The following is a 14,623-nucleotide window of genomic DNA, read 5'->3' on the forward strand; positions in this document are numbered from 1 at the left end:
GGAGACACGTACATCACACACTTTGTGCAACGTGACAGCGCCATCTGCGTTTGCGAAGCCCAATATGCCACATTACCAAATTTGCCATAGATGTGCCAAACTGAACTAATGACACCAAATTTCCTGAACGAGAGTTTATTTTTCATATAACTAAATTGTTGTAACATAGACGAGATTATTATTAATTCTGCATTTAATACTTAGTTAAAGGTTACACGCCCTCTTTGGAAAGATGTGACGGCCAAGACGCATGTTATTCTTGCATCATGAATGTGGATACTTTTGACAAAAGTCATTATTTCTAAATACTTCTCTTTTCCCGATATCATTTAAAAAAACTATTTCTGTAAACTTACATGTGTGATTTTTTTGGTCATTTTCTTGTTACTAATTATATCAAGGTGAAAAACTTAAAAACCTTATTTCTAAAGTGAGAAATAAATGTCCCACCTGAAAATGAATGGTGTGACAGAATGAATTATGTTAAAACACAATACTAGGGCTACATTTCTAAGACACACTCCTTTGCTTATAGTATAATTTGAACTACTGCAATGACACACAGAGCTCTGGGTAACTCTCAGTCCCATCTGCTGCCAAGCAACATTTTTACATTCTCACCTGGTGCCATGTATACTGATTTTTTTTTCATAAAATCCCTTTATTATTCATCAACATACTGTAACATTATTGCTAATTTAGAAGAGAATCAGCCATGATTCATATTTCATTGGTTAATTGAATGAAGGACCCCTACACATATTTTGCAGCGATTTTAAATGTAACTCTTAACAAGTTGTGACACCTGCAGATGAACTGTTTCTTAATTATATTTTGCCAATTTCCACATAGTTTACATTCCACCAATTCTGTGTACATTTTGTCAGATTAATGTTTAGTTGGAAGGTGGAAATTAAAATATGTCGTTTTATTGTATCATTTTTATTTTTTTTTAATGTTTTATTCTGACAAAAAAAGTCTTTACAAACATTAATAAAATGGAGAGAAGGTAAAATTTGAGTCGACAGTTGCATTGTTTTTTTATTATTATTTTTCTCAGCAATGGTTACTAGTTTATATTATGTGACTGAATGTTTCCGAGGCACCCTGAAGGCAGCATTAGCTGAGTTAACGCTATGCTGACGTGTCATACCTCCTGCCCCGGAAGTCTTTATTTCAATTTGTCTACGCGGTCTTGAAGCGCCACCATTTACTCCCATTCATTCGGATCCTTGCACCCGGAAAGATTTTGACGCGTGTGTATGCATGGCAGAGTGTGTTTCCGGTATAACGTGTGTGTTGATCGGTGCTCAGTCTTTTTCTCTTGGCTTTCATTAGAACAGTCATTGACTTCAGAGTCCCTGCTCCCTCACCTGGCTACCCCTTAACGGCGTTACATCTCAACCCCGTGGACATGGCATCTGTTTCGGCACCAGCTCAGACAGCCCCCTCTCCGGCTGCTCCTCTGCAAAGAGGAATTGTAAAAATGGTAGGAATCTTTAACATGTGAATCTGTGGGCTCACTACGTGAATCCTAGGAGACAGCTAGCTAGCTTAGAGAAACAGGGGCTACTAACGGCTAAACGTATGGCCGGTTGTCATAGGACTTTAACTGAACCTATCTGATGTTATACATAATATTATATAGTTGGATTCCGGTGTTGACATTGTGGTACCAACACTTTCCACTAGCATTCAGCTCACCTGGTAACAGCAGCATGCTGGCTAACGTTAGCTGGTTTGCTACAAGATTTCCAAGCCTTCTTATAAGCTGAAGGAAACCAACGTTAGCTGTCTTCATAGTTAGCAATAAGTGACTTAAACGAACTATTTTCCTGAAGAGTGTATTAACAAATAGTGAACTGTCAAAATCTAAATGGTCGTTTTTTATGAACATTTAGTAACTTCCAAGCGAACTGAAGAAATACTTTATTATCAACTTGTTAGCTGTAACAGATGTATAGTTTCCCAGCTAACAGCTAGCTAACAGTTAGCTTAACAGCGTTTACTGTCAAGGAACTTTTTTACACAAAGTTCGTTGCTCGTAGGAAGGTACCCTCACCTTTGCAGTCAGCTGAACCGCAACATTTGCCTAAATCGCCACAATCAGATTAAAAGTTAACAGGCTACCGGTTATGCGAACCTAAAAAGCATGAAGCTAGAAGTTATGGGTTTGGACATTTACTCTCTCAAACTTCGATTTAAATTCCACCGATACGCGTTTAAGCGTTCATTGTATTAATGTGGATATTCAGACTTAATGTGCTGTAGCGCTGGTTAATGTGTCCCTGATAAATCCACACAGTTAGCATTTCCACTGAGTGCCGGGTAAAACTAACCACGGGAAACTGACACGTAGCTCCAACTTTCCTGCCCCCTATAATCTCCCAGTCATCCCTGCTGGATGTAGGAGACTGTTTAAGTCCACTTATACATTTCTCATCTTGACCGCTAACTTTGACATTCATGTGGATAAAGTGAACAGATTTTCTTTACTTTCTCTGAATTTGTTTTGATGAATAGTTCAACTTGTATAAGGTGCCTACCAGTCACAGTGTTCTGCCAGCCTCCTATAATTTAGTCTTGTTTAAGAGCACACAGGAACTTGTAGTTTTCTGAGAGAAAAAAAAAAACCCACTTATATTTTACTTCTATGTTTTTAGGGTTCAAGTTAAGCACATTTTTTCCACTATATTACTTAAAATATTCTCTGCTTTATTGCTATTTTTGTATGAATACTTAGTACTCATTTTGCAAATGCAGCATTTTATTAAAAAAGACAGCTACATGATGTATTTCTGTCAAATCCATGTGCCAGGTCTTCAGGAACATCTTTGAAAGTATTGTCATACGTCAACAATATGTACGGTACCAGGAACCTTTATATATCATTAATAATACATATCTCTCTAGTCACATTTAAATCAAGATCCCCTCCAACCCTGGTCTTCTGTTTTGTGCCTGTGGAACTTGTGTTTGTATGTCTACACCTTAAGAGAGGTAATCAGGAGCTCAGGCAAGGCTCTTTGGCCCTTTTTCCTTGATTAGTCAATCTTTAGTAATTACAGCTGCACCTCTGCTTCTCCTGTACATGGAGGGTCTTGGTGGGGAACACTGGTTTGATGAAGGTCTTTTATCTGGCCCACATCTTAGATCAACAGCACCCAGTGATGCTCCCTGCAGACACACTGAAGGGTCTGCAGATAAACAGTGTTTGCTCAGATTCGTGTAAATGCCATGGTTGTCAAACCCAAGAGTAGGTTATCTTTTTTTGTATTTAGCTACGTTATCAGATAGTGTGATCTCACCTTGAATGGCAGGCTGTTACTATGGCAACATGTAGTGTAAGGCAGCTCCATAAGGCCTAAGACTTTGTTCATTTAGAGATGCTGTGATTTTGTGAATTGGCAGCTGATTAGCATCTGCATTGATGATTTCCTTTTGCACTTGTTTGTATTACACTAAATTCAAATTGGTCCTAAGGGACCCTGCTGTAGCATTCATCACTTTGTGAAATGCACATACAGTTGTTTACTGAAAGTACAACATTCTGTCAAGAAGAAATAGAAAACAGGTGACTGAAGTCCTGTGGTCTGGTACTTGTTTCATCTTTTTCTTATTGAATAGATTTTCAGAGGACAGAGTGCACTATTGATTCTGCCTTCCTCACTTGACAGTCTTTAATATCATCTCTCCAGGTCTTGTCGGGCTGTGCCATCATTGTTCGGGGCCAGCCTCGAGGTGGCCCACCCCCAGAGCGTCAGATCAATCTCAGTAATATCCGAGCTGGGGCCATGGCCCGCAGAGCTGTACAGGGCCAGCCTGACACTAAGGACACCCCTGATGAGGTGAGTGGTTCTGTCTCACTGGGCTTATGTTCAGTAATATTTGTGCTTGTTTGACAAGGACAGGACAAGTATCTTTGTTAAACACATACATACTGGTACATACAATTTGGAGATGATAATGAAGCATACAGGTGTTTTTTTTCCGTTTTTCAAATGTGATATTATTGGAAATGCATGTCCTCAGGTGAACTCAAGGCTTTAAGATAACAGTAATCTAACTTGACATTTTCACTATGCCCTTTGAAAACTCTAAAATTCATCAGTTTATCTATCACAGTCAGTCTGCTGTCTGTTCTGCTGCCAGTTTAAAGAGATCTATATAAATCTATTACTGTCTGAATCTTTCAAGACTGAAACATCTGCCTTCTTTTCATCAGATAAAAAAAATCCTGTAAGATAAGCTCAAGGAAAGTTTGCTTGAACAAAATAACATTACATTGAAAACTTTGCTCATTTTAGTTTTTGCTAATGTGATGTGATCATCATGTAGCTAATCATTGCCTGTAAAGGAAGCACTGTCAATAATGCAACACAAAACAAAAGGTAATTTGACAACTACATGAAAGGTCATCATCCATATGTGTTGCTCTGAGAAATAATAAAAAAAAAATCATCTCATTTCAGTTTAATGTCAAAATATTTGTTTGTATAAAGAGAGAACTACTGGTAAATCTGCTGTGCCACCCTGAAAAAGCTGCCTCCTCCACTTGAAATGGCCTTTGCTGTAGCAGTGGCAGTGTTTTAATATGTAAAACAAAATGAATATATTATACACTTTATATAACATAAAGGATTGTATGTGGCACTGGAGCAGTATTTCTCAACTAGTTGTTTACTACTGCTGATAATGAAGAGTCAAAGTCCACCTTGGTTAAGTGGTTGTGATTACCTTAAGTGTACATAACTGTCTCTGTTTATGATTTGCAGCCATGGGCCTTCCAAGCTAGAGAGTTCCTGAGGAAGAAGCTAATCGGCAAAGAAGTGTGCTTCACAGTGGAAATCAAGACCGCACTGGGCCGGGAATATGGCATGGTCTACCTGGGGAAAGGTGCACTGTTGCTTCTAGAATCACTTACTGAATGTTTTATATGTTGGTTTTGTAGCTGTATGGGCCTCTATAGAAACATGTTATATTGCCTCGTCCCTGTTCTTATGCAGAACAGTAAAAAGTTGTTTGCTGCTGGTCTAAGTGATGTTTATTTTTGTGTCATGGTAGACACAACAGGTGAGAATATTGCTGAGTCTTTGGTGAACGACGGCCTTGCCACAGTCCGCAGGGAAGGAATCAGAGGGAACAAGTAAGTTTTTTTTTTTTTTTTTTTTTTTTTTCTCCCCTAACCATCATTGCTTTTCCAAAGCTTCTGATTTTGTTTGTGAAATGTCACTTCTACGGTGTTTGTTACAGTATGGAGCCTTAATTTAAGTGTACTCTATATTTGAGCAAAAGTTGACAAAATACTAACAGTTATATTCTTCTGACAAGCTTGGGCTTTAGCTGCCATTTAACAAATTTAAATATGATTGTGGTTTACGGTAGTTTTGAGTGCTACACTGATGACAACGTGTTTGTTTACAGTAGCTAAAATGTTAAATCCAGTTTGACAGCAGCCAGTTTGTCTATACAGTAAACGGGTAAAACGGTTCTGTGTTCAACCCCAGTTAGCCTAAATAGGCTTGCTGGTGCTTCACTAGGGTTCTAGTACCAGTCCAGTCCAGTAATTCCAGCAGTACCTGACTGTACTGTGTGTCATTGTTTCTCTTTGTGATACTGTAGTTTGACGTGGAAGTGGTGTTTTAAATGCTCAGACATTGGCTCAGCCAGCGTGGTCATTTTTGATGTCCAAGCTTGTTTTGAATTTGCAACTCATCACTTTGTGTAAGGAACTGGAAATGGCTTTTGGCACTGCGATGTGTGCTTGCTAAAGCTTATAGCAGCACAACACTAGTAAATCTGGTGGGAGCCGTACATAAGTCATATACTGCTGGACTGTAGAGAACTGAGATGGAGCTATGCTATCCCAGATGGTGGCAGCATTACCCTGCTGCTGCACTGATGTCCCTCTGAAACCCTTTTCTGCCACATTGCCTTTATGCAGTAATTCCCTAAATACACTTGCACACCCACAGAGCTTTATGACAAAGCACTGTATATACCCCCCAGTGGCAGTATTTGCACGTTACACACATTACAAGCAATTTGACTCATGCTGCTACATTTTTATGTTCAAACATGAACAGAGATGATGTGAATGTTTTGCCACTAATGACCTATTTCAAGCATTCTGTGCAATGGCCTAGAACAAGCACTAATGTAAATGATGCTTTAAGTGTAAGCTGGCATCATTTGGCCAAAGGGGAGGCCCATTACTCAGTGAGAACTTAAAACCCCAGTTTCTTCTCTCTGCAATAGCCTCCAATATTGTTACTTCTCGTGACTGCCTATATTGATCACACTAACTATGATGTGATGATAATTATGGAAGTGATGATAATGATGGTGGCTTTGGACAGCACAGTTAAACATGTGTTCAAAAGCTGACGACTACTCGCTCACGCGGTCAGCCAGTTCACATCTGAAGGCAGGGGCCACTTCTCAGTACTCGGTGCACGAAGCAGTCTGGTATTGTTCATAATACAATAATTTGGAGAACCGACAAACAATTGAGTCTTAAGTATCTTTTTTTATTGGGATTCCAACCAACTTGGTGATGGAGTAGGTGATGATTGTTAGAAATATGGTGGAGCTTTTGGTGGAGGAGGTAAACTCCTGTTAAAAATGAAATGAAGATTACAATCTGAATCAAGAAACGTTCAAAACTGCAAAATCCAACTCGCTCTGTAGAAGTGCCAGGCACATGTTCATCCCACATGTACAGAGCAATTTCCACAGTTCCAGGACAATTATGTACCATTAAGGGGAAGAAACTAATAACTTTATTGGTATGAACAGTGTTTGTAATGTTCTCCCTGCCTGAAGATAAGACCTAGCTTCCAGATTGTAGCTTTAAATGACAAATTAAACAAACAGCTCTGTTGTATACATTGTCTCTTACCTCCATTCTTGTGTCTTAAGTTGCCAATCAGGTGCAAACAATGATGCAACAGGAAGTTATGGTCCAGATATTTGTTAGCTATACATTGCAGGTGGTCGGCCCCAGATGCATGCTGTCAAATGAGAAAGACGGGCTAGATTCATATGTTGCATTTTTACTTCCTACATATTGCTGCAGCCAGTGTCGGGCAGATTTAAATTTATTTGAATCACAAGCTGAGCTTTTGCTGTTGTAGGCGTCATCATTTGACTGAGTTTCACTTTGATTTGATCAGTCATAAAAATTGCCTTTCTCAGTGTAGAGCCATGCAGGGATCCAAACTGACACATTTATCAGCCTTGTCTATTCAGTCCATGTCACTTTGTCTGACTGCTCTTCTTTTTAAAAAAAAAAAAAAAAAAACAAAAAAAACAGTTAATCCGTTTGCTGAGGTGGCAAGACTCTGAAATTTGGTCAGATTCCTCAGCGTTAAACTTTTTCATTTGAAATATTAAAACCACAGGCAGGGGGCTTTACTGATTGGTTTATATAATGCCAACATAATGGAGCAGAAGGGAGCTGCATAGAGACTGACTGCGCTTTATAACCCACTGTTGCTCTGGAGCCCCAGAGGAGTGCTGGTTGAGGGATTTAAACTTCTGGGGGATGAACTTTTTTCATCTGGGCCTTGCTGTTGACTGGGAATGGAACCCTTCCAGTCAAGTACACAGGGGAACATGACTTCCTACAACCTCCTCAAACTGTACAAAGACCACAGGGAACTGTATAATGACTGACTAAGGTTCAGTGTGTTGTATCTGAAGTATTTTTAGTTGCACAAGGGAGACGTATGGAGATGAAAGATTTAGCCTTGAGCATGTTCAAATATAAGGGAATTGGAAAGTTTTCTCCTCGGCCCTTGTTCCTTCAGTAGTCTTGCTCAGTATTGCTTTTTCTTACCCATCAATATCTGTTTTGATTTGAGCAGTGTGTTGGTAGGAAGGAGTTGCTGACCTAAAAAGAAACCAGTCTATTTGGAGACATGGATAAGTTCACAATTGTCTGCCTCCACACATGAAGTTTTTTTTCCCCAGTATCTTAACCAATCTCTGCTTATGACTTTCCTTCTTCTCAGTGGCTCTACAATGTCTGCTTTTCTTGATTGCATTCTCTCTATAACTTTGTAGCTGCCTGTTTCTGGTTGATACTTAAATTCTAAGTAGCTTAAACACAATTGCCTTCTTAAAAGTGAGTTTTGTTGCTCAGTAAGCAAGAAATAGTTTCAATTCAATTTGAAGTTGGTAGCTAAATCAGTGTAGAGGGGGAAGTGAACTTGACTGCATTTTAGGCACTGTTCCAAAAGCCCAATTAGGAACACACAGCTGGAGAACAGGCTATGTGTGCGTTTATGTGTGTGGCATTTTAATTGAGTCACTTTGTTGCCTCTGCAAAGCAGACAGCGTCTTTTAGGAAACAAGATGTGAAAAATTCAGTTTATGCACCGTTCATTTTTAAAAAGCTCCAGTCACCATCGCAGCTCCCATACCAATTGGGCAGCCTTTGCCGTTTGAAAAAACAAAAGGCTGTCGGCCATTTGAAGTTCTGAATAATTAAAGTTGTACAAGGGCCCTCAAAAACCATTAGGCTGCACAATTTAGGGAGCCAGCATGGAATTAACCGCGGTGTTTGTAGCCAGCTGTGTGGTTGATTTTGAAGGAGCTGTCAAATACGGCTATTGTCTCCGTGCAAAATGCTAAGATACATTTTTAAGCAGTTATAATCTGGTCATCAGCCAGTAATCCAACAGTACAGGTTGTCAGGAACGGCACTTTATCCAGCACTCAATTGAACAAAGTTGGATCCATATCAAACCCACACTTATGCATTTAATAAGCACTTGACTGGTGATGGATCTTTGTACCAAAAAAAAAAAACGCTATCTGAAATTTGATGACTTTGCGGTAAACCCAGCATGATAGAAGTTACAAAGATGTTGTAGTTGTAGATGTTCTAATGCTACCGATTATTGTAAGGCAATATCAACATGTTAAGCTTAACAAGAAGCATCATCGAGTGTAATTAATTGCAGCTTGTTAACAGGCAGCACTAGTGTTGTTGTCAGAGAGGTTTTATAGCACTCAAACGCCTTCAGATCTTTGTTGAAGCTGTGTGTAACTCAGTTAATAGCAATATCAACTGGAGCTGGTCCAGCTGTGTTCTGTTAAAGCATTTTTAATTTTCAAATTAGAAAGTTTCTGTCTCAGGTTCTCTTTGCTGCAGGTTTCAGCAGGAGCCAGATTTCAACCATGATTAAAACAATCAAATTAAACTTGTTATTTTAGAAGAATTATAATGCTTGAAGTCTCTGCCTTCCTACAACATTTGAAAAGACGTGCACATTAGGTTAATTGGGGTCTATTAATTGACTGTAGGTGTGAGTGTGACTGGTTGGTTGTCTCTGTGTGTCTGTGTGGCCATGTGATAAGCTTGCAGCTTGTCCAGAGTGTGTCCTGCCTTTGGCTCATTGATGGCTGTGTTAGGCTACAACCGTCCAAAACCCTGTGCAGGGTAAAGAGAGTGGATGGATAAACAGTGCTTAGAAGGTAGCTGGAACTGGAGGTGTCAAGTTATGGTTTAAACAGATTTTTAAAAGTATTTTGTTAGTTATCATGGTTTTGCATCTAAAACCTTTCTTTCTCTTTGTGTGAACAGTCCAGAGCAGGCCAGACTCTGTGAACTCGAGGACCAGGCAAAGGCTTCCAAGAAGGGCATGTGGAGTGAGGGGGGCGGCACACACACCGTCCGCGACCTCAAGTACACCATAGAGAATCCTCGCAACTTTGTCGACTCCCTGCACCAGAAACCTATCAATGGTAATGGGTTTGGGAGGGACACACACACAGAAAACAAAGGCACATGATTTATAAAAAAAATACAACAAAAGTGTTTTAATAAAGGCAAAAAACAGGATTAAAAATTTTTGGTTTTGTTCTGAATTCTCAATTCACGAGTTGTAATGACACACAGTATGTTGCCCTTCACCAGCTCATTCTGTCGGTCTCTCATCTCTGACCTACTCTGGGTTTAATATGCCACTTGATTTATTTTCAGACGACTGCCGGTAACAGTGGTTCATTTCTCCACCCTTTAATTGAATAGGAAAATGAACAGGATGGTGTCTTTTTCATTCTTTCATCTTACCATTCAGAAGTCATTCATGGTTTTTAGAATTGGAGGCAGCAATCCTGCTGAAGCACTTTAAATGTGCAAAGAGCTATTATGTTTTAAAACTGGAATACCAATTTCATGTATTCATCTCCTTGGGCTGCTGCATATTCTTACAAACACTAAAACACACCACACACACGTTATAAGCAAGAAATCTTTAAAATCTCAAATACTTTTCAGTGTGAAATGCCTTTGACCCACATCCTAAAGCATTTATCTCAAAAGGTCTCTAGATAAATTGTCTTCACCTCAAAGCTGGTTTTTACAAACACTATGCAGCATATATTATTAGCTTCCTCCTGAAGAAGAATGGCTGGTCAGCTTGAGTTTATGCCACTCACAATGTTTTCCAGCAACGATCAAAATATAACAGCCATCAGTAAAACTTTCTCCTTCCCTATCTGTGGGCTCCGCTCGACATTCTTTGTTAAATACACTACTTGCCACTGAACCCAAGAGCTCTAAGTTGAGTTTTATTTTGGTGCCATTGTTTCAAGCATTTTTGGCATACTGACAGCAGAGGAGTGGAATGGGCGTTAGAAGTTTCTGAGAACATGTTACTCCTTGTGGAGTGAAAGTCACTGAAATTGTCTGTAGTGAAAAAGAAATCAAGCTGATCACAGCCTTTTTTATGTTTTTTTGGGGCCTCTTCTAGGAAGCTTTTAAGCCTAGTGAACAATAAAGATTGGCTTTAGTTGGAGTTCAGTCTGTCAGGGAGGCTGTGACGTGCTGCTCCCCAAGTGCAAACCTTCACTGTTCAGTAAAACAACTTTTTTTTTTTCTAGGCCAAACATTAAATAATTTATGAAGTCCAATATGCCTAAAATGTCTAGCTCAAAAATAATTGAGTCTAACCTGAGCTTTGTGTGTAATCGCATTGTCATTCTCCCTTCCTTCCTCTAACACTCTGCTCTCTTTCCCCTCAGCCATCATTGAGCATGTGCGTGACGGCAGTGTTGTTCGTGCCTTGCTGCTCCCTGACTACTACCTGGTCACTGTCATGTTGTCTGGTGTTAAGGTAACAACCACTCAGTTGCAGTGCACACAGATTTTGTTAAATGTTGAGCAAACCTATTTATTACTCTGAGCCAACAGTAACAGGTAGTCACAAAAATACATAAAAATGTCTTTTATAAGTAAAGTGCAACCAAATATGGTATATTTTCTCTGCCTTTGCTATATAGCCATAGGTTTTGCCCTTTTGCAAATAGGCTGTTCTCACTGTCTAGCTTGGCAAACTAGCTCATGCTGACCCTAATCTTTTAGAATAGGAAAAAAAACATAGGGACCACATTTTCTCATGTGTTGTTGGTCTCTAAACCTACTGTCCATCCATCCATAAACAAACTGCTTGTCTGGGGCCGGGTTCTAGAGGCAGCAGTCTAAGCAGAGACACCTAGACTTCCCTCTCAACCTACTGTTACAGCATAATTAAACCATTTCACACAATATGTCTCCTTTAATATAGACAGCATTGTTATATATTAAAAAAAGTAATAGCCCTTTCTTGTCACTTCTTCAGTTGTTTGTTCAGTGTCGTAGCCGTGCCACTAGGTTTTTTCCATCAATCTTTTTCACCAAGCCCAGCCTTGCCAATGGACCACTCAAGATAACTAATCTTTTTCATCTTCCACTTGAAGATATTACATCTCCTTCAAGGTGTTCTTTGTCTCATTGTTCAAAGACCTGTCTGCTTGTCGTGCCTGTTGTGCTGTCGTGAGTTTTTTTCCATGCTCAGAAGGAGATTACAGATACAGTATGTACAGCAAGGTGATGCCAGTTAAAAGAGGATTAAAAAAAATAAAATAAATAAAGTGTGTGTGCAAACAAAAAGAGCAATACTTGTTGGCTACTAGAAATCACTGTTGTATAGGAATAGCACACTTTTAATGTACAAGTGCTTGTAATGAACATTGAGACTAGATTATTATTTTTTCCACCAGTGTCCCACATTCAAAAGGGAAGCAGATGGCACAGAAACGCCCGAGCCATTCGCAGCCGAGGCCAAATTCTTCACTGAATCCCGTCTTCTGCAGAGAGATGTTCAGATCATTTTGGAAAGCTGCCCTAACCAGGTCATCCTGGGGACTATCCTTCACCCGGTAAAAACACAGTCGGCACCTAGTGGTGGCAGTGTCATTAAAGATTCAGGCATTTGTCTTATGATTGTTTTGACTCTTTTTGTTTTTTGTCTCAGAATGGTAACATCACAGAACTTCTACTGAAGGAAGGCTTCGCCCGCTGCGTGGACTGGTCCATGGCTGTTTACACCCAGGGAGCTGAGAAACTAAGAGCGGCTGAACGGTATGTACCTACATATAAACACAAAAATTAGAACATTACTTGTTCAATAGACTCTTGTGTTGATTGTGTTTTTTCAAAATAAATGCACAAGCTTCAGGAACTATGAAAAGAAGTCATGAAACAAAGTTTGTTTGCTTGGCAAGATGAGAAAACTTTACTTTGTTTACTCCAAATATTCACTCAACTATTGCCATTTTTCATGTGGCCTGCAGTGCTGTTTATTCGTTTTAAGATCAAAAGCCAAATGTTATTACACTATATTGTGGAGAAGGCATAAATCTCTACGACTGAAACTCACATCAAAACAAGCTAGATGGATAATTAGCACTGCTGGCCACAGTCAATTTGTGAATGTTTTATTTTGGAATGAACTGTCCCTTTTAAAACCTAAGAAGTCTGATACGGCTCATGGATACTAAAGAGTGATTAGATGAAGGACATTTATTTTTAAGCCTTCCTAATCAACTTACTGATAAAGACTTCTGTTGGTGGCAGACAAATTGTCTTGCTTTATTAAATCCAGTGTTTACTTAGTGGACAGAAAAAAGCTATAGACGCCTAGTTTACAAAATATTTGGTTCTACAAGTAATGCACATTTAGGCCAATATCACTTGAGATGAGGAATCTTACTCTACTTTGTTGCAATGATTCTCATTCTCTTCATGTCTGTAGGCTAATCATGTTGGAATTCTCTCACTTTAATGAGCTTTCGTGCCGTTTTCCAGCCAAATGGATAATTTTTAGTCACTTGATTAAGCCCTTTATGTCCTACTATGTGAGTGATGTTGGTTTTGTTCTTGGCCAGATCTGCTAAAGAGCGCAAGGTTCGTATCTGGAAGGACTATGTGGCACCCACAGCCAACTTGGACCAGAAGGACAGACAGTTTGTAGCCAAGGTGAGGCCTTTAAGTGGCTTTTATAAGCTTTTTCTCATTGGTGAAGGTCTCCTCTCTGCTTAATTTGGTCTTAATGTGATTTTCTAACTTTCATGTGGGATCATCTGAAGTCCTTGGTTTATCTTTAAACACTACAGAGAAAAGGCAGGTGTAGGGTATAAACCTTTCAGACATTGTTAAGCAGTGCTAAAGGGAAGCCAGTCGTTTCCTCCACTTTTACCATTTGATGTCTGCTGCGGCATTTCCAATTTTCTTTCAGCTTTACAGCAAAAGAAGGGGCACTTTGAGGCTTCTAACAAATTATAGCTTCCTGACACTTCTTATTTTCACATTTTCACCCTTGTTGAATAAAAAAGCCAAAATAAAAATCCCATCAGTAAAGGTACAAAGAATGAGGTGTATGCTGTAGTAGCTGCACAGAACGACCCCCCAAAAGCCAAGAACTGGAGACAGTAGCTTTGGAGGTTATTGGCCAGGGGCCTCTGGAGAAAAGAAGTGCCCTTAATATCAAGTACAGCAGTATACAGTCCCACCAAGTTGTCAGCACATTTCAAAGTTCAAACTAAGTAAGATTGACTCCTTGATACAGTTTCATCCTAACCTTATCCTCAGGATGAAATGACATATTATAGGTTCCAAATTGTCACTTTAATGTGGTAAAAAGCAACTCTAGCTTTAAAACATCAGCTTTAAATCTGCTCTACTCGGTGGGCATTTTGATAATGAGCTGCACCCCCAGCCTTCCCCTCAGTTGATATATATTTCTCTAGAAATAAAACTTTTTTCTAATACTTTTTTGTAAGTTTGTCTTTTGTCTGTGTTTGCTCCCTCCAGACCCTGAACTTTTAAGACCCTGAAAAATTCATGGCTAGCCAGAGGGTTACATAAAAGGTGTAGCTTTGGCAATCTGCTTACACAATGAATTTGATAAACTGCACACACATAAAAGAAGGTGCAAAGAGAAACTTATGCGTATGTATATTTTTTCATGAGTCAGAGGCAAGAGGCTTGAGAAAGGATAAAACATTTATATTATCAGTGTGAGCTGCTCTCAGATCTCGCAGTAAAGAGGGTAGGATGTGGGCAGCATGGGTGTGGGGAACATTTGGTGGTGAGCTTGTGTATGAAAAAGGAAAACGAAAAAAAGCAGGAGGTTGAAGAACGAGTGTTTGTGGAGAGGTATAGAATGGAAAGACATGAGAAGTCGGTGAGTTTTTTTTTGCTGCTGTGGTACTGCACCACTTTAGACCACTGCCCCCAGTTAAACCTTGATGCACTTTTGGATCTCTGTAGGATGCTTCTATGTCCCCTTTT

At 39.5% G+C, this 14,623-nt stretch overlaps 1 protein-coding gene across 1 annotated transcript in view; it reads left to right on the forward strand.

Moving 5' to 3' along the window:
- The first annotated feature begins 1,260 nt into the window (after window positions 1-1,260).
- snd1 (staphylococcal nuclease and tudor domain containing 1) overlaps window positions 1,261-14,623 on the forward strand; it is a 161,903-nt gene continuing 148,540 nt past the window's right edge. Inside the window, exons 1-9 of the mRNA XM_028422360.1 lie at window positions 1,261-1,489; window positions 3,699-3,848; window positions 4,776-4,896; window positions 5,065-5,146; window positions 9,593-9,753; window positions 11,035-11,126; window positions 12,052-12,210; window positions 12,306-12,412; window positions 13,219-13,309. Coding sequence (XP_028278161.1) covers window positions 1,415-1,489; window positions 3,699-3,848; window positions 4,776-4,896; window positions 5,065-5,146; window positions 9,593-9,753; window positions 11,035-11,126; window positions 12,052-12,210; window positions 12,306-12,412; window positions 13,219-13,309 — 1,038 coding nt within the window. The 5' untranslated portion in view covers window positions 1,261-1,414. The remainder of the gene's footprint in view (window positions 1,490-3,698; window positions 3,849-4,775; window positions 4,897-5,064; window positions 5,147-9,592; window positions 9,754-11,034; window positions 11,127-12,051; window positions 12,211-12,305; window positions 12,413-13,218; window positions 13,310-14,623) is intronic.

This window comes from Parambassis ranga, chromosome 2 (assembly GCF_900634625.1).
Source record: "Parambassis ranga chromosome 2, fParRan2.1, whole genome shotgun sequence".
Lineage (NCBI taxonomy): Eukaryota > Metazoa > Chordata > Actinopteri > Ambassidae > Parambassis > Parambassis ranga.